General features: G+C 40.4%; 1 protein-coding gene across 1 annotated transcript in view; it reads left to right on the forward strand.

Moving 5' to 3' along the window:
- The window catches only part of ppfia2 (PTPRF interacting protein alpha 2), a 158,487-nt gene that overhangs the window by 92,170 nt on the left and 38,562 nt on the right, over nucleotides 1-27,755 (forward strand). The window contains exons 3-6 of the mRNA XM_034133513.1: nucleotides 15,446-15,547; nucleotides 18,116-18,280; nucleotides 20,873-20,947; nucleotides 27,190-27,297. Coding sequence (XP_033989404.1) covers nucleotides 15,446-15,547; nucleotides 18,116-18,280; nucleotides 20,873-20,947; nucleotides 27,190-27,297 — 450 coding nt within the window. The remainder of the gene's footprint in view (nucleotides 1-15,445; nucleotides 15,548-18,115; nucleotides 18,281-20,872; nucleotides 20,948-27,189; nucleotides 27,298-27,755) is intronic.

A 27,755-nucleotide genomic window follows, 5' to 3' on the forward strand; every position in this document is an offset into this window, starting at 1 on the left:
AGTTGTGTCTCGCAGCATGTGAGCTTTGTGTCGACACGTGATGGATGCTGCTTGTAACGGGACACTGGGGCCAAAACTCAGGCAAGCAGGCGAAGCAAAAACATCTGCTGAGTGAGCCCCCAAGGATCTCAGGGACCCTAGCCTCCCAAGGACAGTTCTCTCAGTCTGTGCACCTGAACACATCATCTGCTCGGTGTATGCGTGCTGCATGTAAAAGTACTCCATTCCCTATCATCTCTCTCCAGCACTGAGTCAAAATTCACAGCTTTTTTTATTGCTCAAACAAGAAAATGTATCAAAGCCATTGCTCAAAGGTTGATGTATGCAGTGAGTACATTCAGGGCTGGACTGCATGTTCATCACCTGGGATTTTGCGCTGTATTCCCTAGCCCTGCAGTGTTTCCTTATCTCAGCACCTCTGCCTCGCTGCCAGCATTATCATCCCATTCTGCCTGGGTCTGTGTTAATGTTTATTTCTGCCTGCCTAGACACTCTCCTGCTGCTGCTCTACATTTGAAAGAAATAAGGCTCTGTTTTGTGAACTTTAAATGGACAAAACAAGAGGGAGAATTGTTGTGATCAGTGTGTGCGTCTCTGAATGCTGTGTCCTGACTGCAGGCTGACTCTCAGGTGGTCTACTTTGTGCTACAGACCTTTTGGGAAATGCCAGAGATTCACAGCAACCCGGGTTTGTACACTAATTTGTTTCGAACAGCGCCAGAGGCCATTTGACTTTCAGTGTTTACCTGCAGAGAGACAGGGAGAAACTACTGCCGACGAGGAAATACTAGAGAGCGTATGTGTAACAGCATGTCTTCCCCCGTTATCTTCCCTGCCAATCCAATGTGTACACACTTGTGTCCAAGTAGTCGTGATTAAATATACATCGAAGCATATTTTTCTGTCATAAGTGAATTATAAGGAGCAGCTGTATGTAATAAAAACCTCCTCATCCAGAGCGGTTTGACCTTTAAAATCCACCACTGCTGCTACAAGACAGCATGGATGATAAAGGAGGGTTGGGCACGGTTTAGTTATAATCTGAATGGCACTGAGATTTTAGTTTTTTTACCAACTGCAGTGACAGTGTCTCTTCGAGAGCTCTGCAGGGCGCCTCGGATAGCATCTTGCATTAAGTCCAAGATGGTGATTTTCATTCGATTCCATATTATTTATGTAAGAACCCTGTGATCTGAGAGTCCACAAGACAGCACAGGAGGGAAGGCTGGAGGAGAGCGATAACCCCCCCCCCCCCCTCCCTCCTGCACAAAGGAGGCCCAGATGACTGGAAAAGACAAGAGCACAAAACAGAGACTCAGACACGACTTTGGATTAGATTGTTTAAATGGTGACCTTAAATCCACCGGCCCTTTAAGGCATTTGAGTATGACTCAATTTCCAAGAATACTGTACAATATATGCTGATTCTACGAGAAATACTACCAATTGTTCAACTGTGCATCTAGATTAATAGAGTTGAGGTTTTTATTTTAAGAGATCCTTCTGTTATATTTCTGACACCAACCAAATAAGATTGAGCATTTTTCTCCTAGATTTTCCAGCCATATCTGTGCCAGACCATGTTTTATAACATTTTATATGGACTACATTTTCTGTAGAAAATGGGTTCTTGTTAAGAGTAGAGTACCGGCAAGACTTCTTCATTTCCTTTATTTGTTTTGCACATCCTAATAGCCACTGCTAACAAAGCAATGATCACATAAACTACATTACAAGAGGGAAAAATGACTTGTTTATCCGCCCTGTGTTTCGGATGAAATTTAGAATGTAATGGGTTCTTCCTCCGCCCATGCTACACCCTTCTTATCAGGCATTTCTTTTATGCGTTATCCAGCAAACCAACAAATATACTCAACCACAAACATTACTTTCTTGGCAGAGGTAATAGGAAAAAATGATGCAGTTATTCCCCTCCGAGTAATGCTAGATACCACTATTCAGATGTAAGTGATAAAATGTTGTTTTGTCATTTGAACTGACTGGTCTTTCAAAGCACTAACTGTGAAATGCCAGCGATTCAAGTACTCTAATCTCTCCCTGTGCAGTGCTCTAAAATGCCATCCTCGGTTAAAAATGCTGAGAGGTTAATTATTCATTCATGCTGTTTGATATTTACAAGCCATTTAGCTTTTAATGCTGTGTCCAGGGCTACTGTAAGTAGACAATAAACCTACATCACACACAATGCTTTACAGTCCGCTATAAACTGCCATTTAAGATGTTATGCTCACCTTGATGGTTTGAGGTGTCATTAGACAATGTTAAACTCTCATTGGTGTCATCAAATAGCAGTAAATGTTAATGGATGCTGTTAATGGTTTATTTTTAATCTTGTTTTTTACCAGGGTAGTATATCTTAACCCATTATCTGCGTTATTCCCAGTGATTTTTCAATGTAATCTTTGAGTATCAGATTGCTTTGCTTTCAAGGGTCTGTGATAAATGACGGCTAGGTTCAGGTCAGTGAGTCCCTGAACTCCCTGAGGACCATTTAGGACACAAAGGCCACAAAGAAGGAGAGGAGGAGAAGGAAAGGTCAAGGGATTCAGAAAGTACAAATCACCTATTTAGTGCATGGAGCGACTAAAGTGTTGAAGTCACCTCTCTATTCCTTTGTCTCAACAAGTCCTCCAACTCATACGACCAAATAGGTTGATTGTTCAGCAGCTTATTACCACCTATACAGTCACGTTTTAAAGTTTAGCACCTCTAGTGGTGGTGTAAGAAACAACAATTTGCGGCAATTGCAAACACTCCGGAGGGTCGTATATTCACAAATAACCCTCTCTGGAAAATCCTAAATTGTAGAATAGTTTGGCCATTAAAATGCTTTTTGATCAGATTTCTAGCGAGAAGTGTATATTGTACTTTTAGAATCCAGCTCCAGTGGATGATTTGAGGTCTCGCCAGGAGAACGTGTATGTCTTTCCCCCTATGTAAAGTTAGCGTCAACCCTCACCGGGTGAAAACAGTATTTCCGGTCTCGAAGTTTTCATAATGAAACCGTATTCCCCTCACTGTCATATGATCTCACACTGATATCTGCCGTACTCATCCACTAAAACACATCAGTTTATCCTTGTTAATTACACGACATTAATTGGTTTAAATTGTGTACACTGCTTTTGTGTTTTCCCCATAGGTTTTTCCCTTTCGATTCTGAGAGACACTTTTCTTTTTTCAGAGGTTTTGATAGGCTAAAACATCGAACTACCCATAATCCTCAGCTCTCGTTGAAGCTCGGTGATTGGATGTTTTAGCCGCAATGCCCGTTGGGATATGGTGTTTATGTGATGTGAAATCCGAAAACATTTTTAAAAAAAAGAAGAAAATAATACTTTATTCCGAGTGTGCTTGCTTTTTTCTTTGAAAGTCATCACATAACGGCATTTATTCTGTGATTTCTGTCGTATTCCCCGGCCTGCTTGTTAGAGGGCATTCCTTTAAGATTCCTGCGAGGAAGCTTCCCTGATCTTACCAATGTTTCTCATATCAGCTAGAAGTGAACATCAGACCTTCTTTGATGCACAGAGGGTGTTTTGTTTACCGTGTCTGTTATCTGCATGGACGGGGATTGATTCATCAATGCTTCAAAGCCCACCCTCTCTCCCAACTGTAATCTTTGCAAATCCCACCACTTGTCTGATGAATTTTCCCAATGTGGCATCTTGCCCGCAGCAAACAGCTCACTTGCTCACTTGGTTATCTGCCTCTAACAAAAATTGCCGTGCTTATCTGGTAACTTTCCTTTGATTTACAATACTACACTATAGCTATGTTCTCTGCTTTTCATCTCTGCAGTGTCCAATTCATCTGCCGTGACAATGTGTTTTATTTTGAATGGATTTGTCTCATTTCAGGTGGTTGGTTCCTCAGTGGGCCTCGGTTCAAAGTATAGTCTTTAATTATACCGAGTATACTCCATTTTGACAGTTTTTCATCAATGTCACGACCGTTGTCCCCAAGTTTCAAAGTCCTGAACTATCCCACTATTCAGAAATTGTGTTGTGTTAAAAACCTTTGTACAGTATATACAGTTCTATACAGACATACAAAACAAATCCTTAAAAATGTGCATGAAACATTTTTACATAAAAGTGTCACCATGCCAAATAATGACATTTCTGAGTAGCCTTAATCATCCATGCCCACTTATTATAACTATACCATAAGCCTATAAATACTGTAAAGGCACTGAAAAATAGCATGAGGTTCAGAGGGCTAATTGGTAGTAGAAGTTAGTTTCTGCTACACCACAAAAAAAGTGATCCTATTTGCCAGCTAAGCTAGAATAAGTAGACACAGGGTTGTCAGCCATGGGTATCATCTGCTCGTACAACCAGCTGAGAGCCAGCCTGCTGCTGCTGTGTCTCTGGAAATAACTGAAACATGAACTATTTGTCCCCTTTGGAGCGCTGCGCTCTCCATAGCTAATAGATGATGGATGGTGTGACATTTCCGGCCATGCTTGTTTGGGTGTTACGCAGCGATATGGGGCTTCGTCGCTGCCTGGATGCCTGGCATTATTGTGACCAAATGAGAGGAGCGTGACAGGACATTACATGTGGAAAACAGAGAGTAGGCATTCTCATGGGGTAATAAAACGCTCTCCCCCTCCCTGACCTTTTTAATATGGGCACAGTATCACCACGCATTGCAGTGGCATCAATTTGTGTCAGGGAGCCATACATTGGAGCTGAGCACATCACCAGAGAGCGCCTCTATTGGAAAGGGGAAGCCTATGGGATACTTTCTTCCATAGCCTGTCTCTCATTTCCCCAATGAGAGCCCTATTATCCATCTGGAGATGAGGTTTGTTGCTTCTTTACCTTGAATTTGCCCTAAGAAATCCTAAGACACACACATCCAGGCAGATCTCTTTTGTGTCAGAGGAGCTCCTGTACTGACAGCACTTCTGTTGTATGATTTCCACAGTGCATTCAACAAAAGTTATCCTCGACGCAAATAAATATTTATTTTGTAAATTCCCATTCCAAAGAATCCTTTTAAGGATATACTCGGGTGTACTTCAGCATAGAAATATAGTATTATTCTGACTAATGCAACAATACTACAGATTTATAATTTGTCTATTATTGAATAATTGTACTTTTTGGTGTGACAACTGGCTCTAAATACTACAATGCCCATGAGCCTCAGCAACTGTTTTCATGGCAAATAGGCTAATCTGAGTGGAAATGCATAAGGTGTTGCTGTTACAATTCAAAATAATGACACGTCAATTGATTTAAAATGACAAATTTTATTCACTACTTACTTTTGTTTACAGAGCAGTTGGACTAAATCACTCACCTTCTGTTCGGATGATTCATCCATGGTAACATCATGTCCTTTGAAACCCTGAAATTGCAGAGTGCTTTTACCTCTATGAAGTACAAAATAACCCCCCCCCCCCCCACACCTATCTTCTCTACTAAAGCAAATATCCGCTTTTGTAAACCTTCAGAGCCTAGATTCTGTTGAGGTTTGTGGGCTACAGGCCGAAGGCTGCGGCTCATGTTCTGATTGGATGATGTCGTTTGGAACGTCCTCTTACAGGAGTTCAAAGGGATCAAAATTAGTTATTAGGCACTCGAAGGGTAGTAAATTGTCAGGCTGTAATTTCCCCACTCAGATTTATGAATTGGCCTCAGGGGGCCTTTACAGCATAGAGTCGACCCCTCTTACCTCGCCAGCTAGAGGTTATTGTAAATCACACCCTCCTACCATCAATACCATCAAACTCTCACACATAAACACCCGTACCGACCTTTTATTTCCCTTTTTAGGTGTGTGCTGTACATGTCTGCTTTGCCTAAACTGAAATAATAATCTGCCACAAACAAGTAGCTGTTTTTCATTCCGCTGTTGTTTTTCTGGTCCCGATATAACTTAACATCAGGGTCGTGCAAAGTCCATTCAGGACAGCCATTTTCTTTTTCTCTTCTTAAGAAATGTCTCTTTTAGCGCATTCATTAAAAAGTTTCACAGCCCAATTCCAAAAAATAATCAGTTGCAATCAAGCTGTATAAAATCAATGCATTATTCAACCGAAACAATTCAGCAGTTTCCTTCATTATTCATGTCTGGCACGTTTTAAGTGAATGGTTAATTGTGAATTATTAATTCTGCTTGGTTCATTATGCAAAAGATGATCAACCCTTTGTTAGTGCCATAAGATTTTATGTGGATATTTCTGGAGGACATGTACAAGAGATATAAAATCAGATTGCTTTATCGAGTTGAAAGTGTTTCCTGTGTTGGGAATAAAAAAACAATTCAGCATGATGTTTTCACAATGCCCCCCTACAGCTTCTTTGTATCTATATTGAATCATCGTACTGAATGTTGGAGCAGCTCTTTGAAGTTGTGATGGCTTTACAAGGACGAGTGAGCCCACACACACTGGAATATGCATGCCTTTAAGAATCTCACAAAGGTGAGAGTTAGTGGTTGTTGGTGTGTCCTTGGTGTTACTTTGACAGATACATAGATGAAAGGCAACTACATGGTTCCTGAAGAGCCTTCATTTTAAGGCCCCAGCTCCACGGGAACGCATACGGCAAAACGCATCGGAGTAACGCAAACGCAAACGCAAAAAAGCTTCCGCCTACACGCAATATACACCGGATTGTGTCAAGCTCCACGAGACGGCTCCGTTTACATCCAACCGCTGGAAAAGCTGCAGTACATATGCCGAGCCTGTACGTGGAGCTGTAACTTCCTCCACAAAAGCAGCAACTTCCTCCACAAAAGCAGCGAAGAAGAATGGTTGTCATGGCTGCACTTCTGTTTATTCTCCGCGGTGGGGGCCGAGGGAACTGGGCAGAGTTTTTCGCCGGTCAACGTGTGTTAAAGTTGAAATCTTCCGGACAAAATTATAAAAGTGCCGGTCAAAGGTCTTCATTGTTATTTATTGAGCTTTAAAACAAATGAATAACGACGATATAATGATATATAATCATAAAATACACAGAGCCTGTCTCTTTTTCCTCTCTTCTGACAGCGTCAGTGTCTGTCTCATGCAGCAGCTGATCCTGTAATGAGTGACCCGACAGTAAAAATAAACATATTTATAACTAGTTTAGGTAGTTTGAGAGGTAATTAAAATAGCTAAGGGTGATGATCTGACTTGAAGTGTGTGTTTTGCTCCCGCTGCATCACAGCGGGAGGAGCTGCGTGTCTCTGTCCTGTCAGATTAGACTTCACTCGCGTTTATGTCCATATCGAGATAAAGATAAATAATCTGAATTCAGTGTGCAGTGTACTTTTGCGGGGGTGAGCAGCAGAGGCGGGGAGAGGCGGGGCTATTGCGTTGTCATTATCAGAAACGGATGACCGTATAGGCGACCACACGGCCCCGTTGGACCCCCCAGAGCGCTCCGTTCCCAGATCTATCCACCTTTGGACCCGTTGTCGTTTGCAGGGTCTGTTTCTACGTTTCCGTTACGGCGTCGTCGAGCTTAAAGGGCTATACGCATGAGAAATATGCGGATTCAACCCGTTTTCGTTCCCGTGGAGCCTAGGCCTAAGACTGGCTTTTGTTGTAACACTTGTCGCACACCCTCAGCTCACAGGCACGTCACTGTAAAGGAGAGAAGGTGCTCGCTCAGCACGGATAACCTTCGTGAATATTTAACGCTGAGGAGTGAGCTGGCTGAGCAGAAACTCGTGTGCAGCTGCTGCTCTTCAAGGTCTCTCCGGCTCCTCGGTGTCCCATCTAGAGTCTCTGTGGCCGATTCTTCTTTATCAGCAAGATGTAGGCCACAAAACCTGCTGGCACCTGTCCTGAATGGAGTGCAGGCTGTAGTTACTATCTGAGGTTCACTTTTTAAAGGTTTATTCTCCCTTTAGCAAACAGATTCACAAGAGTCAGATTCAAAAAACCTTTAAAACAAGTCTTCATGAGTAGACGCACGCTTCCTTATGGACATTGATACAGCTCAAAGAAAATAGTTCCAACAGGAAACTGCTTACATCAGTCTGTGGGTTATCTTGAGTCATCATTTCAGGAAAGAGATATTGCTGTATTGCAAAATGTATTTTGTTGCTCTAGTTCTGGGTAAACTTCCTTCTAAAAGACTATTTTATTGCTATTTACACATTTTTTACCATCATCTATTTAATTCGACTTCATTTCAAAACGTACAGGTTTGAAACCTTTTGTTTGAGAAAATACACTGTTAAGTTAAAGGTAGGGTAGGTAATTCACTTCAGAAACACTTTTTGTTATATTCCATAGAATGCTCTTAACATCCCGTTAGCAATGAATACATTAAATGCTTTGACAATAAATACATACAAATATTTCATCTGTGGAAGCCGTAGTACTGTAAAAAGCACGACCAATTATCTGCCTCGGCCCGCGGCAGATAACTGGAGGCCTACCTGCCTGTCAGCCTTCCATCTCGTGCACAAACTTATCTCGTGCCCTCATTGGTCATGTGCGCGTTCGTGTGTGTTGCAGGAGGGGCTCTGTAAGGAAGTCTGAAGGAAGGGGCAGATTTTTTTCGGTTGTGTACTTTCAAATTCTAGCGCAGTCAAGCTGGTTTCTCCATTCTTACCTACCCTACCTTTAAATAAATGTATCAACTGATGTATCAACTTGCAGGCTTAAAGTTGCAGGTTTTCATTTATTTTCCTCGAATGCGCCAACAGTAATATAAGTTCCCTCTAGCGCAGCATCACTTTGAACATGTGTTGACATTTGTTAACTGTGGGAAATGCAAGCGTTCGTATTAATAGCAGGATGCTCTTCTCATCATTTATTTACACCCACCCTCTGTCCTGTCCTCTCTTTGGTCTCACACTGTAAATATAACACTGTTTATGAAATATTAACGTGCTGCAGTATAGTGGATCTTGCTGAAACTCAGTGATTAAAAAAACACAAATCTAAATAAGGCTTCAATTTGTGCTTGCTCATTACACTGTAGTTTTTCCCAATTAGAAACACAATGCATTCACAGAGCTCATTTTGTATAAGTGTTCTTTGAATCTGCTGTTGGTTTCAGATGATATTGCTCATCGTCCCATCCACAAAGATTCTTGAGGCTTGGCTTTTCTTTTTTTCTGAGCTACTCGCTGTGTTTCACTCGGTGAACCAGCATGCTGTCCTCTCTGTCTCTCCTGAGAGGGATTGCCAGGGTTTGTTTTCAGCCTGCAAGAACGACTCCTCCATTTAATAAAATAAAATAATATAGTTGTAATTTTGTCCGACAGTCGGCCCACTTAGGGAGGAAGCCTTTTGCACCAGCTCATTTAGAGTTTACCTTCCAGGAAGACTCCATGCTCACACACACACACATCCTCATCCTCACACACTACCTGACATATTGCAGTATAGGCAGTTTGCCCAGGTAATGAGATGTGGGGGAAGAGTGAGTTGGGGGGGTGGGGGTGTAATGGTCTAGCAGGTCATGGGTAAAATAGTGCTAGAGAGAGAGGCTTGGAGCAAAACCTCAGCCCATCCAAGTGGAATTTCATTCCTCCGAGGTGTTTGAGTGGACTATGAAATGAAGCTGTAACACTTCATCAAAACTGGCCACTGATGAAATGACCTTGGAGAACATTTGAAAGAAAGCCTCACAGATTTTCGTCACATCACACATAGCTAACACTATGTAGATGCTCACTTGGCTCTCATTAAACAGCCGACTCAGCTATCAGAACCTCCTCATTATCCAAAACCCAGAGAAGCCACTGCTGATCACAGTTGGACAGCGAGGAATATCAGCGACTCTCTCATCACCTACCCTGAGGGAGTTGTCAAACATCCCCAGGGTCCCACCAACCTTGTGTGTGTGTGTGTGTGTGTGTGTGTGTGTGTGTGTGTGTGTGTCTGTGTGTGTGTGTGTGTGTGTGTGTGTGTGTGTGTGTGTGTGTGTGTGTGTGTGTGTGTGTGTGTGTGTGTGTGTGTGTGTGTGTGTGTGTGTGTGTGTGTGTGTGTGTGTGTGTGTGTGTGTGTGTGTGTGTGTGTGTGTGTGTGTGTGTGTGTGTGTGTGTGTGTGCTGTACATTTCCTAGTACCTCAGCACGACTTGTAAAACCAGCAGCAGAGGTGAAAGGCCACTTAACTCGTACGATGCTCTGTCATGCCACCCCCTTCATGTACATCTTCACCTTGTATTGATATACTCCTGCCCGTGCTCTATGGGTCATATTTCCACCACAGTGCATTCAGCCCTTCGTTTCTCTCTATCTTTTCAGTCCTACCATCCCATTTTCAGGTTATTTATGAGAGCAGTGCCAGGAAGCAGCATTTCCTTGGAATAAAGATTCAGCAGGTTGTGTTTTCCTGAAGAGCAAAACAATTATCATTTAATGGAAGCAAACTTCCCTTTGCCTCATTTACAATATTGTGAATATTTTAGTGTCAGGTTAAGCATGTGACACCTTGTATTATTATTATTTATTTGTTTATGTTACAGAGGTGGCCAAAACTTGTGGATACAGCTTAAATAACATAACCAGAGTGTGATGTAAATGGAAAAGACTGATCTGCTCTTATTAAATCATTCTATATTCTTTTTTTATTATAGTACAACAATAATAACACATAAAGACTGTAAGACGTTGTTGTCAGTATAAATCATTACTTTAAAAACTTTTTCCAGTTTTCTTTTTAACCAGATACAAATATATGGATATGGATTTATTCAGAAAGCAATTAGCTTAGCTAGCATAAACAAGCTAGCTCTCCATGCTCTCTCAAAGTATACAAATGACTGATGAATTGTTGTTTTTACATCACTGTTTTTGTAAAGATTAAACAACAACAATTTACTAAATGAATCCTGAAGCACATTGTGTTGATTTGGAAAGAGCTATGCTACTGTAGCAGGTTACCCCTGCTCTCTGTGCTAATCGCCTCCATGCTAGCTTCATACTTGACACATAGATGTGAGAATGGTGTTGTTGTTTTTTCATTTTAAAGTAAGCATTTAGGAGAGTAGGAGTTTTTCCCCAAAGTGTCGCACTAGTTCATGATCTAGTTAAATATACTTGGCTAGAAATCCCTTTATCTTACCAATACATTATTAGCTTAGGCTACTGGTAAATGGCTGTCTTTTTAGAGCCTTGTTATGTCTTGTTTGATATCTGTCTGAGCGTGTCTATACATTTTTTTTCCCTCCAAGCCTGTTATGTTTTTGTAACATAGACTGTACATATAAAGATTTGTTCCACTTGTGGCTTGAGATATTGCCTAGCTCATAGAGCGTGAAGAAGTTAATTAAAGTGCATAGGTCAGCATAGGTTACAAAATGACTAAGCTAACACTCTGTGTGACCAGTATCCAGTTTCTTTATGAACATCGTCATGCATATGGAACAACTTCTCTCTGTGGGTTGGAAAGATAATATCTCTAAAGTAGGCATTTAAAGGATATTCCGTAAGCCACTATGACATGTTGTTTCAGTTCATCTCATATTCTATCAGGTTCTTGCCAGCTTTAGGAAGAGGCCGTCTTAAACATGTCCTCGTCCCAAGGGTCACACCTTTTCTTTAACTCAGCTCTTAGAGAAGGGATTGCTCTGAGGGAGAATTTACTGTAGGCTGTTGCTGGGGAAGTTGGAGCTTATATTCTTGTAGCACTGCAGGGATTGTTTGGTCTCACCGGCATTAAAGCAAATGATGCAATTTGCAGAAGGGTTTATTCTTAAGAGAAGGTGGCTGTGATTAGCTTTACTCCTCTGGGGGGAGATTTGGGAGTGCTAAGCTTCTTTGTTGTGCCTGACCTACCACACAAACCAAGTTGGGAAAACGCGGCGAGGCAGAGAAGTGTTTTGTTTATTCATAATGAAACAAGAGATTCATTTTCAGATTATATTCAACATAATTTAGTGAAAAGGTATTAAGATTGCTGTGGGGAATTTGGGGTCATTTTGTCGGACAAAGAACAATAAATAATGGATATTTAGCTAAATAAATGTAAATGGTAATATGCAATATTACAAATCAACGTGCATATATTCAGAATTTTCTAAAATGTAACAAATGTATACATCCTAAAACACTTACAATTCTACAATCTGATTTAACAAACTGTTATCTTTTTCTCATTGTGTTACTATTTTGTAGGTCAACTCTCTACAGAGATGAATTGGTTACCACGCCAACCATTTTTTCCCCTCATCTTCTGTTGCTATGGTAACAGATGGGTGGTGACAGTTGACCTGATCTTCATCTGTAGATGATGTAATTGATAAATCACCAAGCCCTTACGTATAATAGACACATTTCGTCCGGACAGTTTGACCTTGGTCTTGTTGACTTTCCGAGCAATGTAATGCCTGGTAGTCTGTTTGGTCTCAGGTGGCATGATACAGCCATTTCACTGCTTTATAGTTAACAGCAATATAAGCCCAATTAAAAACTGTTCTCCGCCCCATTCCCTCAATGACATGTTCCAGGACAGAAGGGCTATATTGGATTCGAATTAGATTGTACATCCAATAAACTTGCATGAGCACCACACAATGTTAGTTCATTAGAAGATAATGAAATCATGACAACACAGACCGTTATCTCAAATGAACACGCCAGAAACATTTATGACCACTATGGGTTTCAGCAGTTTTGCAAATGGTCTCACATCCATCCAATTAGAAAAACACCAACAACAGCCTACAGCTATCCACTTGGAAATGAACTGGATTTAAAGACAGTTATGACCAAATCCTGCAGCTGTTAAGGAAAGATATGATATAATAAGGAAAGATATGATATATTCCTTTGAATGTTTTGATTACTTCTAGTTACAGAAGTGAATACTTGACTTTTGCAAAGCTATCACTTAACACAAAGTAAGTCAGTTGTAATTTGGGCATTTTCATGGTGTTTCGTATGGATTATGCTCTGTAAGCATTTGTTGCACCACTGTAGCTATCATACACGGTATGTTCCCACCTCCTTGAGCTTGTATGTTATTATCTTGGCCTCCTGAAGGGCAGATCGTATATGGATTTTCAATAACAATGTCTATTTATATAGACAGATCACTAGTGGTCTTTTTCTGAAAGCCTTTGAGAATTGATGTATTATTAACTCATATTTATGTACGTCTCTCCATCTCCTTCTTGTGAAGGGCATACCTCAGGAAAAGCCTGGAAGTGGCTTCTTCGAACTTGGCATAAAGGTCCACTTGGACTACTGGTTAAAATAAAACAATTGTGTTCAAGAGTCAAGGTCACTGTGACCTCATAAAATACAATTTTTGGAATTACCAACATTTTGCTCAAATGTCTAATGGGAAAAAATAATAAAGTGAAATTTTGTTTGAACAAGATCATAAACTGTAACTTGGGTACTTGGCAGAGGCATACAACCGCAAGGTGGTTATTGTAGTTCATATATGTATTGTATATGTCTGTTACCAGTTTCCAGAACCTTTGTTATATTTAAAATAGCTTGTTTGTCCAATTATCAGTCCAAAACCCAAAAATTCTTTAAATTACACGAAATAATAAGAATAGCAACAAATATAAACCTGCAAACAAGAAGTAAATATTGCTTCTTCTTTTACTTAATGGTCGATTATTTATAATTTGTCAATTAATGCTTTAGTCTTTTAGTATTTTTCTGACCAAGGTTAAATAAAACATTTAAATGAATCCATTGACATTGAGAGGCAGGCCATTGTACAGTATGTAGGTCTTGTTTGTGTAGCATTGCAGAAATATATACAATCTGCATGCTTAAATATATACACACAATTTTCACTTTCTTTTCTGCAATCAAAGAGCATAGTGGTTATTGAGTCACATCAACTGGTTTTATATTAATATATAACCCATCACTCATGAGTCACAGAGACAGTGTGTCTGATGTTTGATGTGACCCGCTCCAGAGACGAGTCTGCTGCTCGCTTATTTTAGACCGGTGACGAAGGTCTGAAGTCTTCCTGAGCGACAGGCTGTCTCTTCGCCTGACTCTTGTTTACTAGTGTTGTTGTCACATGCTTACAGAATGAATCAAAACTGTGTTTAGGAAAACAGTAACGCTGGGGCACTGTTGTTGTGGTTTGGGTCTGGAGCAGCCTGGTGATCGGGCAGTGATTGGTGTATAAATGCAGTTCAGGCGTGTTTGCATCTTTTGTCCGTATCCACCGGTGGAAAACTGGACTGAGAGAGAAACACTGAAGGAAATGTCACAACATGCTGCATTTCAGATTTATCGGCCACATTAACAGAGAGTTGGCATGAGTTTGTTTGGTGTTGATTTAAATTCAAGTGCAAACACAATTTAAGCTCCACTGATAGGAGCTCCTCCTCTTCTTCCTCTTGTTTCCTTATCTTCCTCCTTCTTCTCTTGTTCTTCAGCTTCTTTGCTTTACTGGTGTTTTTCCTTTTCTCATCCTTTTCCCCCTTTTATCATTCATTTATTTTCTCCCAACTTCTTCCTCTGTTTCTCATTCTTCTCTTTGTTGTTTTGCTCTTCTCTTAATCTTCCTCCTCAAAATTCCCTGCTTCCTTTCACTTTGTTCTATACCTCCTTCTTTTCCTCTTCCCTCCTTTCCTCATACTCTCCCTTCCTCTTCCTCCTTCTTGCTCCAAGATAAAATAGACCTTAAATAATCCCTACAGGTAAATGCAGGTGTCAGGTTCTCTTCCTTCTTCTACTCCTATTCCTCCTTCTCTTTATTCTTGTTATGCATCATTATTGTAATCATTATTTCCATCATCATCATATTCAGTAGTATTAGTCAGGCCGTTGAAGTACACCTCAAGGAGATCATTTATTCTGTCTGCCTCCGAAAAATATTAGTGTGACTAAAACTGCAATCTCAGCTGTTTCTCATAGTGCTCGGTCAGTAGTTCTCCTCCAGTCCTTTGTGCTGTCATCAGGGGGGTGGAGGTGTAAATCCACTACACCTGGCTCCCTGCCTGCACCGCTGTATCCACCAATGCTCTTCCTCCCGTAGACTAACATTCGACTTTTCAATCCTTCCCCCTTACTGAACTATAGATGAACCTTTGTCAATGGCCTGGTTGACCTGTTCTAAATGTGATCATATGCTAATATAATATGCTAGGAATCGTATTAGTAGCGTGTTTGCCAGAAGGGAAACCACCTACATCTCTGTGTCTAACTATGGAGCTATAAAACTGTATTCTGTAGGCTGCAAAAGAAGGATGACATTGTGGTGTAGCTTGATTGTGAGCTATATATATTTTGGCTCTAAAATTCTAGCACAAGCTCCCCAAAAAATGCTGAAAATGTATACATCTTCAAATGCAGAATGAAAACCCACCTGTTCCGACTGTACCTTGGCCATTAAACATAACACCGACAAAAAAATAAAAGTTGTATAGTACTCATCTGAGACTCATCACTTAAAATGTCTTGGATTGTTTAAAAACAATGTACTTGCAGGTTTCTTGCCGTTCTAAATCTTGCCTTCCTCTCTTTCTTTTTGTTCTCAGGAGTTCGCTGCACTGACCAAGGAGCTGAACGCCTGCAGGGAGCAGCTGCTGGAGAAGGAGGAGGAGATCTCTGAGCTGAAGGCGGAGAGGAACAACACCAGGGTGAGGACAGCATTGACACACATCTTAAAACATTTTCTAAACTGTTTCCACTGCCACCAATTAATTCGTTTTCACAGTTCATTAATCTGCCACTGATTTATGATGGCAATTTATCTGAGGCATTCAGCAGGCCAATCCCTCAATGTTGTTTTGACATTTTAAACCACAAACAAGGTTTATGATTCTTTATTTGATATCCAGGCCACTTACATTTGAACTCCATGAGTTGCACAACTTGGCCCAAATGTTTGTGTGTGCTGCAGAAAGCCTGCTGCACACTGCGATAGACTGAGTCATGAGGAAGCTTAAGCTATCTGTTGCTACGCTTTCAAAGCTGCAGAGGCACTGAAGCAACCACTGTCTGTTTCCAATGCACAAACATACCTCATTAGCTCTCCACATTCCGCCTGAGCATTTTTCCACTTGCTTATGGATGGCTGCTCATACGTAACACTAAGTCCAAATGGCACTGATGCCCTGCAGTGTCCAGGTCATAGTATTTGATGGGAAGACATTAGCAGGTCTGCTCGATTTTTGTGGAACCGACGGACTGTATCTTCAATGAAAAACATTTGCTTTTTAAATCAGTAAGCACACTCTGCTGTTGACAGATAAGACCCTGTTTTCCATCCCCACTGCTGATTAAGTGTGGCTGTTCATTCTCGCACTCTGTCTCAGAGTGTAGGCAGAAGATTTTAGCACGACAGCGAGAAAAAAACAACAGAAAGGAGGGAGGCGAGGCGGAGACGGACAAAAGTCATTTTCTTTCTCGCACTTGATTATCACTTAGAATCTTCTGAGGGGCAATTACCAAGCATTTTTAATTAAGCTGGGTTTTGTCGCTGGTAGGCTTTTACAATTCATAATTAAATCTTGGAAGGCGTGTACAGGCAGTTAATGGACAGAGGAGCTGACAACAGATGTGATGACAGTGGAGAGAAAAGTTAACTCTATCAGCTGTTTTAGACGATCATTCCATCCAAGAGTCATGCAGAGAGCCGGAGGACTGAATTCATCACTTAAAGGTCCCATATTATACTATATTTGAACAATGTATTATATGGCCATATCTATACAAAACATGTCTCTGAAGTGTTTTGCTCAAAATACCAAACAGATAACGCATTTATCTGGCTTCTTTACACATATTTTCTCCAGTACAGCGTTAGCTCTGAGTGTTAGCAATGCTTGCTAATCTAAACACAAACCATATTACTTCCGAAACACGTCACGCATTTCCAATATGACGTCAAGTCCGCAGCAAATCTGGATCAGCTCCATAGTATCCCCGTTTTTCGAGATGTGGGTAAGGAGGAAAAGAGAGAGGGTTGTATTTTCTGACACTTTGTGAGTCTCCTTACACACTGGGAACACATATTTATGTATAAAAGACATCAAAAGTGCCTTTTGCATAATAGATGACCTTTAAGACAGAACTCAGGGTAAATATTTGTTCTGATTTAATTCCACAGTTTGCAGGAGTATGTAGTATGGCTGCTGATGAGACTCCCAGTACAAGATAAACAAGTGAAGATACGACACTTAAGTCTCCTTTCGCAGCTTCCTTTAGTGCACCGAGCGGTAACTTTACCAGTGGATAACCACAGAATACATTAAATCCATCTGCAGTTTGTTGGTCAGCGTTCAGTTAGGGATGTTCAGACTAGAGATAAAATGATTAATCTGGGAGAAAAACAGCAAGCTTTTTCCAAGAAAATATTGGGGAGGTCATTTTGAGCTCTCCAAACCAGATTATTATCTTGGAGATGTATATGTCCTTGGACAATATCCGCCAGGGAATAAAGTGCATCACCTCAAAACTGCTTCAGTGTTTCAATGATCTGGCACCTGTGATTCACAAGGGGAAATGACAGATGATTATATTCTGATCCAGAAAATGTAAGAACAAATCATGAATTATGTTTTATCTCTGCAGCCAAACTGGTATTCTCTCTCCTAGTCACATCCTGGCTGTTTACTCCCAGTAGTAGTTGTTGTTGTGTTGTAGTTACCTTCTTTTCCTACAGTCTTCCCCCTAGCTCTGCTTCCCATCTTCTCTGTCCGTTCAAACCTGTCTGCTGGCAGTTGAATGACATGCTACCTTGCAGCCTACATTAGCATTTTCCCTTTTGGGCACTGCAGTTACTTGCACCTCTCATACCTTTACTGAAAAGCTGCTACACATACAGCAAATTTCCCCCCTAAAAAATGCCATTATTACCTTAAATGACTGGTACTTTATGGCATTTTCTTAATCCACAAATGTTAAGATTAAGCCTGAATGAATTATAATTGTTTTATTTATTTATATGGTAGCCTCATTATGTTGTTTGAGGGAGCCTGATAAAACACAAATTAATATATTGTTTGTTCTTCCAGCGCTTGCAATACTACTTATAGCTTAAGCTTAAGTTTGGTGTGCAGCTAATTCTTTCTCATTTTGCATTATTCCCACATTTGACCGGTAGATAACTTAATGAGACTGCTGCGAGGAGAATTAAAATGTTTCCAATGATGATGGTGGTTATGATGATGATATTAACAGTGATTCCCCCTGTGTCTCATCAGCTGCTGCTGGAGCATCTGGAGTGCCTTGTGTCCCGACACGAGCGGTCGCTCCGCATGACGGTGGTCAAGCGGCAGGCTCAGTCCCCCTCGGGGGTCTCCAGCGAGGTCGAGGTCCTCAAAGCGCTCAAGTCCTTGTTCGAACACCATAAAGCCCTAGATGAGAAGGTAAGGCTCCATTAGTGACTTTATAGGATTTATACCTTAAGACTTATTTTTGTTTTTGTACATTTTGGAACTTGTTCATCATAAAGTGAATAGTTATTTCTTTGACTAGGGGTGATGTGATTGGATAACTCACAAGAGGACTATATTATCTTTATACACTTTGTTCTCTGCGCTCCTGCTTAAACTAACTTTGTTTTCTTGCACCATGTCCGTATAAATTGATTGGATGAATGTTGAGATAGTTTCATAAACAATGAAAAAGTCTCCATTAGAGCAACTTTTTTAATTTCAAGGTGTCTGTCCAAGAGGCAAGCACATAAGTATTAGCAATCAGCCTGTTGGTCGTTTAAATCTGCAATTAAAACTATAATTAAGGATCTACTATCAGATTTTACATTTTAGTTGGCTCAATAAACAAAGCGGCAGAAAAAAGAATCTAAAAAGAAAAGAAGCAAATAAATCTTGGGGCTTAATACCCTTAGCATTACAAGTGAATACCAAGTCGTAAAATCATCAAAAGTAAACAAATTAGAAAGCACATGATATCAAGCTTACATTTTTCATAGTATATAGCATATGTAAAGATATTTAAGATCACATTTCTGTCCATTAAGCAGCACCAAACTCTATTCATGTCTCCTCTCATATTGTTATAGGTAGGTATTTGGTTGGAAGGCATAAAGTTGCCTTCCAACCAAATTGACAACCATTCATTTAAATATTTCATTGGATTTTATATTTTGTGATATTTTCCAAATGTGTGTAATCATTCTCATCCAACCAAGCGTTCCTCCTGCCTCCTCACAGCCTGCTGATGTATGACCTAAGCCCCCTGTGTGATATATCACCAGCAGCTCTGTAATCCATTCATCCTCTCCTCTAAAAGCCATCATTTATAAAGCATGCCCAACCACATGCTGTTCGGCGAAATAAAAGCTGTCTTGGGCGGCAGGGGGGCCGGCTCACTTCTAATCAAGGATCAAGCTCCTCTGAGATCCGGCATCCTATTGGGCGGTGCGCGGACAGAATCCCAAAAGAAGATGCTCTGAGTTCACAGAGGAACTTAGGAGGGGATATATCCTCACAGCTTTTAAAGCAATAAAAGCCTAAAAAATGCCGTTTTGAAGCCACAACAAAGTGATATTGTCAGGCTGAGGGAGGAAAGAGGAGGGGTCGTATGCTCTGTTAACCCCCTTATTGCCTTGACTGGATTTTTTGCAATGGGAGCGTCTGATCTGTCAGACCCTTTGCTGTCAGTTTTAAGATAATTCGAGAGTAAATATATATATATTAGGGCTGTCAGTCGATTGAAATATTTAATCGCATGATGTCCATAGTTAATCGTGATTAAAGGTGGGGTAGGTAATTTTTGAGAAACCAGCTCGAGTGTGCTAGAATTTGAAAATACACAGCCGGAAAAAATCTGCCACTTCCTTACAGAGCCCCTCCTCCAACACACTCGAACGCGCACATGACCAATGAGGGCACGAGATAAGTTTGTGCACAGATGGAAGGCTGACAGGCAGGTAGGCCATCCAGTTATTTTAGCCGGGCCGGCTAAAATGATTGGTCGTGCTTTTTACAGTACTACAGCTTCCACAGATGACATTTTTTTAGGGATCTTTTGTCAAAACTTAAGATATTCATTGCTATCGGGATGTTAAGAGCATTCCATGGAATATAACAAAAAGTGTATCTCGAGCCGGTTTCTCAAATTTACCTGCCCCACCTTTAATCGCAAATTAATCGCACATTTTTTATCTGTTCTAAATGTACCTTAGAGGAATATTTTTCAAGTTTTTAATACTCTTATCAACATATCAGTGGACAAATATGCTTTATGCAAATGTTGGTTTATTATCATTGGAACAATGACAAATATTCTCCTGAATATTTTCAATACAACAACAACCTGGAACCTCTCTCTCTCTCTTACACTCTCTCCCAACCCTGTCTACTTCTTTGCACTGAGCCAGTTGCTCAAACAGACAAGCCTGTTTACAGTTGTCGCGAAATGCCGCTCTTCTGTCTTCATAACAGTCAAAGCATGAGACTGAAGTTCCCATAGGGTCAAAATAATGCGCTGTGATGTGCAGTCGACACGTTGGATGCGATCCGAATTATCTAACGCAGCCCCTCGTCCTCCACAATGTTAACTGTAGCCACCCATTTAGCTATCGCTGTTGTTGTCCAGGCGTCTCCCCGGCAAACTTTCAAGCGTAGTCTGCCGCAAGCGAGCGGCAGGAGCGGGGCTGTCAGCATCAGCTGTGTGCTTGGCTTGCTGTTTAAAACACCTTTTTTTGTATCCATATCTCTCGCTGGAATCTCCCACCATCCATCCAACTAACAACAACAACGTCAAGCCTTTGGGCTCTGAAACTACGGGGCGGGCCGAGGACAAATACACATGCGTTAATCGCACGTTAAAATAATTAGTGGCGTTAAAAAAAAATTGCGTTAACTTGACAGCCCTAATATATATATATATATATATATATATATATATATATATATATATATATATATATATATATATATATATATATACTGGTAAATCTTGATCCATTTTGGTTTTCCACTTTTTTCCTCCAGGTACGAGAGAGACTACGGGTGTCACTGGAGAGGGTTTCCGCCTTGGATGAGGAGCTCACAGCAGCCAATCAGGAGGTAGGAGCTGCCACAGCTGGTTTTATTTAGGATAAAAAATGTGGAATATTCAAATCTCAATCAAGATGAACTCATAGTTATTTTAACAAATGCCAAGTAGTAGCTCACAGGTTGTTTTCATTCTAAAATATAGAATTTAAATTTCACTAGAATATTTGTTTTAGATTATTGTGAGGAAGGTGCAGAACGATTCAGACACAAAGTGCAAGTAAAAGCACTGAAACTATGAAAAGCAACAAAAGAGCTACTAACAACACCAACAATTGAAATACATGAACAGCATTTGTATCAGGATGTTCAAAGTATATATAATTGAACATGACATGTATCAGAAAGAATTGGAAACCAATAAATAACATAAAAGAAATTGAATAAAAATGTCAGACAATGCCAGAAGGAAATGTATACATGTAAGTAAAAAGCAAGCCTTAAAAAGAAAATATATATTTGTAAAATGATTGAAACAAAATGCACACTGTACATGTAAACATGCGTCCAAATTCCAACTCACAGAACAAATGTACACAGTTATGTACTGCTTGTGTATGTGGAAGGAAATCTGTAACACATACTGTGAAGTTTTTATTTAAATGTTGTATCAACTCACCCATAAACCTCTGCAGGCTTCACTTGCTTTAACCGTACAGGGAATATAGCAAAATAAGACGGTGCACATGTGGCTGAGGCGTATAGCTGACAGGAGAGTGGACTTTTGCGATGGTGGCCTAACTCCCCCCCCCCTCCCAGCTCTGAGAACAGCTCCTGCACTGCAGACACTCGTGTTCCAGATGAGGGGGGGCCCCTCAGGCTGGCACTTCACAGCCTGTCAGACATGCCAGTCTGACACTCCGGCCTAGAATAAAAGTGGAGAAGGAGTGGAGAAGGAGAGGAGAAGGGAAAGAGGAGAGGAAAGGGGAGAGAAAATCAGCGGGGGAAAGGTTGGGTAGAGGCGTGCGGAGTGGGTGGAAGGACAGACAGAGGAGGAAATGCAAAAAGAGCAAGGACAGAAATAGAGACGGCAGGTGGGAAGCTGTGTGTGTGTGTGTGTGTGTGTGTGTGTGTGTGTGTGTGTGTGTGTGTGTGTGTGTGTGTGTGTGTGTGTGTGTGTGTGTGTGTGTGTGTGTGTGTGTGTGTGTGTGTGTGTGTGTGTGTGTGTGTGTGTGTGTGTGTGTGTGTGTGTGTGTGTGTGTGTGTGTGTGTGTGTGTGTGTGTGTGTGTGTGTGTGTGTGTGTGTGTGTGTGCGCTAATGAGTGGGTCAGAGGAGCACGGCTGACAAGGTGTGCAGACGAGAGGGAGGTCTGAGAGGCAAATTGTTCTTTGGTTTTTCGATAGTTGCTTTAGGGTATGAGTCCAAAGCTGCAGTCAAATTGTCAAACAAATTAAGCACTTTGTCTTTTAAGGATTATTATTATTATTATTTAGGACTATTGAGGTACTTACTGCAGATGTAATTAATGTGCCTCTAGATACTTCCCCCTGTGCGTTATTGTGATGTTGTTGCATTCAGGCCTTATAAAGGGGGCTACAGTGAGAAATACCTTACTTCATTACCAAGTTTGAAATCAAATTTAGACATTTAAAAAAACGGTTGTTTGTGCCAAATCAACATGAATGCCAGATGGTATGATTATAAGAAACTATTTGTATAAATAAAACGTATGTATGCATAACTTTTTAGGCCTTCACATTGTGGTGGGAATTTATTTATAAATGAAAAGGAGCATTCTGGAAGTTTAGGGAGTTAGGGAGGCCATATCAGGATGTTGAATGTCATACTGTTGGTGCACATAGAGTGTAACTAACTAACAACATTGCAACACATCTTCTTAATAAGGAATTTTCCCAATCTTAGTTAAGAAGTGTGAGAAGTAGTAAATATAGATAAACATTAGCAATTAAGAATCACACAATGATATTATTAAAGGTCCCATGTCATGGCTATTTCTACTGATCATAATTCCATTGTTGAGGTATACTAAAATAGATTTATATTGTGCAATGTTCCAAACTCACATTGGTTTCTCATCCAGCATCTCTGTATAGTATGTGTATTCACTCTCTGTCCTTAACGGCTTGTTGGAGCTCCTGCCCCCCCCCTCCCTGTGAGCCCAGTGGCCGTCTGCGAGACACCACGGAACTCAGCCTGAGCACACACACACACCCGCAGCCTGGCTGGGAGTTTGTGTGTGTGCCCAGGCTGAGTGCCGCGGTGTCTCGCTGTCTCGCCGACCCCACACCAGTGAGCCAGCTCACACAGTCGCCCTCCTCGCAGCAGCGAGTGTGTGTGTGAGGAAGTCCGCGGATTGGTCCAAACGTAACGGCTGTTACGTTACGTTACGTCACTACCCAAATACGTCAGTCACTATACCCAGGAAGAAAACAATGGAAAAAGAGAAATCTCCAACGAGGCGTTCTGGGGCATCATAGACACGTCTTTTCTGTGTTAGAGTTTTACTCGCTACAGGGTGTACTTTGAGGGTTTGTGACTCTGCAGACCGTTTACATGCAGAAAAAGCTACATAACACACAAGGGGACGGGTAATAACCAGAAAAGCATGACATGGGACCTTTAAAGTAAGTAAGTGAGTGTAATATCTTTCTATTACACACATCTTCTACTGTGCATATCACTATTTAAACATGTTGAATTAAAAATAAATGCCATAAGAAGCACCATCCAACTCAGTAAACACCTTATAATGTCATCTTAATTTGATGATTTTACAACAGTCACTATTGTAACTTAGATTCTGTACGATCAGAAAGGGAGGACATTTTAGAAAAGTAAAAAAAGAATATGACAGGCTGCTTGTTCCTAAAGCATTTATCTTTTACAGCTTCATGACAACGTCTGCTTTGTAACTGTAAAGTACCTGCCAGACATCTCAGTGGAGGGTGTAGCACTTTGTGGGGTTTCCTCACATTGCACAGGTTAGAGACTGTACATGTGATCGCCTCAGGTGAACGGTTAGCAGTACAGCTGTCAGAGCGGAGAACAGATGAGGGATTGGACCTCCAGGCAGTGAAACAGGATTTCAGAAGAAAAGCAGCCACACTTCAAAGGCTCCGGGGAGGCGGAGCGGTAATTGATTTGTGATGGAGGTCTGAGTCCCCGCGGGGGGTTTGACAACGTCATGATGCCAGATGTAATCAGTGACCTCTGACCTCTCAAACTCATAGGTGTTTAAGTGGCCACCAGCTGATTACTGCTGCTGATTGCAATCTGGTATTACGGAACAAACTGAAATACCCACTGTGTTGGAATCTATCTGAAGATAAACTGTTCAATGAACTGTTTATAGGGGACAGTGGACATTAATCAACACTGTGACACTTTTTGGTAAACGTGCTACAGCTCATTTTCACCCAAAGTCTCTTGAAAATTAGAAAGAGATAAAATAATAATGGGATAAACACTATAAAAGTATTTTATTAAGCAATGTTTGTTCATTGTTGAGTCCAACAATATTCTTAAAGCCCTTGAAAGCCTTATTTCCCATGATAAATATTACTTAATAATATTGATTATTCATGACCGAATAGGCAAAAGTACATAAAAAAAAGTAATTTAATCAGAGATTAAAGTTTAAAAAGTCAGTTTGATTGACATGAGAAGCCTGTTGATATGAGCAACCAAACAACTGTTTTCAGATTTGATTTAAATACTATAATAATAATAATAATAAAGTATGTGACATTAGAGGAGCTCAGAAAAACAGCAGATTTAGAAATCTTTCATGCAAAATAAACAAAACTGTGTGCAGAAAAGAGCTTTTAAAACAAAGTTTGAAGTTTTACGTGATTTACTAAATTTCTTGAGAAAAATTAATTAGATTTGATTACTATTTTTTTTAAAGAAAAACAGCCATAAGATCACATCTCTACAGTAAGTAAGATGGAAGACGTTGTCGGAGAGAACATTTTCTTTTTTTATCCTGCCTGATGTAATCCCGAGTGCTAGCTCTCTCATTTTTTTCAAAGGAAACCCCAGGTAACACAGGCTCAGACAAAAACAGAATGAACTCCTTTTCCTCCTAAATAAGAAGTATTTCAGGACTTGTGTATATATGTCTGTGAATATGTGTGTACATGCATTTGCTCCAAAGTGCATGATTGATTGTAATTTAAGCGCCTAGCAACATACTCCCAGCTCTCACCTTGACAAAATCAATTTTCCATACTCTGAGAAACTCCCCCAAAACCCCCCCTTCATTCCTCTTCACATTTGTCCAATCTCTCTTTCATCACATGACCTCAGACAGTCCTCTCCACCCAACACAGAAGTGCTAAGGAAAGATAAGGAAATCACGAAGCGGTGCAGTAAAAAGGCCCGACTCGTGCTACTTGTCCTCCGTCAGATGTCTGCCTTTTGATGAGAGGTAGATCAACCACATAAAAAAAAGAAATTATAGGCGCCATGTTCATTTTGCATCAAACTTCTCCTTCTTTGTACTTTCAGAGCTGGAGGTGCGTCTGCAGCTCATTTGTTGTGCCTTTCTGTGAGGGGTGGGGTTAGTGTTTGATCTGTGAGGTGGAGAATTTACCAACACTCTCAGAATAATGATACAGAAACATAAGTATGCCCTCGTTAGAAATAATAAACGGGTGCTGGAGTTAACCCTGTGCCTTTTGTATGGGAGATATTATTCCTTCATTGTCCCACCTTTCAAAATTCATGACAATGCCATGTCTGTAAAATCATTTTAGGTTTTTTTAGCATATTTTGATGCGTTTTTGAACAAAGCTGACTTTCCAGTAACTGTAATGTCAACTCCTTTTTAAAATAAACTGTATCAATACTGTAGATTATACTGTGAATCTGTGAATAACAGAGACAGTACCTGGGCTGCTTGGAAAGACCTTTAAGAAAATTGAACAACAGAGGAATAACATGCAGATTTTTAGAGTCCTGGGGTTTTCAGAGATTTAAGCGTTTCCAAACATGTATGGAGTAGAGGAAGCATGATGCAGCTGTAACTACATTATGCTAGCAGTACAGCATATATACTGTCGTTTGTATTGGCTGTTGTGTTCTGGAGTTTGCTACTGTATAGCTATTGCTGAACCCATTAGTGGACTAATGGATTAGTTGATGGAAAAACTCAATAATCACCAGCTATTTTAAATATTGATTCATCTTTAAAGAAATTGTTCAAGCAGATTGGCAGTAAATGATGTTTCCAGATGCCCAAATATGGAGCTGCTTTTTCTCTGTTTGATTTCATATTAACGGGAATATCTTTGCGTTTGGACTGACAAACAAAACATTTGAAGGCATCTCTTTGAGAAACTGGGATGGGCATTTTTCACAATTGCATACATGTTAAGGCAATACCAAAACTTATAAAAAATAGTCCTTAGTGTCAGACGTGCTTACCTGTTTCATTCAGTTTTTCAGTTTATGATAACCTCTTTAGAAGGATAACGCAATGTAAGCGTTGTTACTCAATTGTTAATTCTAGGTTACAATCCAAAATTCACAAAAAACCAAGGGAAAAGAGATAGACTAACTGACTGCCACAAGTTACACACAAAAGTATATCCTGAGGTTCTAGGGAAGTGAGGATGTGTGATAAACCAAAATACTGTAGTGTTATTCAAATCTGCGTTGAAGTAAGAGGAGGGTGTCTCACAAGAAGTTGACATTTTTGCTCAGTTACAATGATTTGTCCCAATCCCACAAGTGTCATGTTCTTGAAAGTCTTATTTTGGAAAGTACGAGAGGCACCACAAAGTTTTAGGGTCGTCAAGTTATTTACTGGAGACAAGTAGCGGCCAAGTCTTTCTCTTCCTGGCGGTGAGGAGAGCGATAATCACATGGTGTCAGTTGAGGAAAAGGCTACTGTAATTATGGTTGTTGTCGGTCACCCCTCTGACAGCATTATGACTTACGGACAGTATCTTAAGGTAGTGAAACGAGACACTCTGTCCACACAACATGATAATTACAGTGATTGTATCAGTGCTCACGTTCTTCAGCTTCATGCCGCTTAAAGCCATCTTCCATACATTCCTGTAGAGAGGGACATACTGTCATTAACTGGTGTTACACAAGAGAACAATTATTGTTGCTGATTTCATGTTCATGATGTTTAAACATGTTCTGCTTGTGTCGCAAAGCCACATTGAAGGAAATGCAATAACACATATTAAACAGTTTTGATCTCAGCTCTCTTTAACTGCAACATAAACTTTGTGTGTCTATTTCTGCTCTAATCTGTGTTCTTGTTGCCGTCCCGCAGATCGTGGCCTTACGGGAACAAAATGCTCACATTCAGAGAAAAGTGGCTTCTGGGGACGGAGAGGACATACTGGAGGGCAGTGAGGCTCAACAGAATCTCCATGGCAAGGTGAGACCTCTCTGACCACACTGATAAAATATATTTTATGTTTTAAACATATCAATAGACAAAACTGTTTTATTCCCTTACTTTGGCGGCAGTGTAGGAGGAGAGTCTTTTTACCATTTGGCATTTGTCAGCAGACTGGAGTTGGTAAAGCTCAGTATCAATTTAACAAGGCAAAAAAGTTGATTATTAAGCTCACATAGCAGATATAACACAAAATGAAATCTGTTTATCAAGCAGGCATTTTACCAATTTGGTTTGCCAAATGTACCCAGTACAAGAAACTACCATAAACCTCATAACTAGTAGAAAATAAATCTTACATTTTAGACTGACTAGTACAATTGTCAAAAATGTGTGTTAAATATGACTCAAACTAGATAATAATAATAATAATAATAATAATAATAATAATGGGTTTAATTTATAACGCACTTCATATCTGAGTTCAGATCCCGAAG

Source organism: Trematomus bernacchii, unplaced genomic scaffold (genome assembly GCF_902827165.1).
Source record: "Trematomus bernacchii unplaced genomic scaffold, fTreBer1.1, whole genome shotgun sequence".
Classification (NCBI taxonomy): domain Eukaryota; kingdom Metazoa; phylum Chordata; class Actinopteri; order Perciformes; family Nototheniidae; genus Trematomus; species Trematomus bernacchii.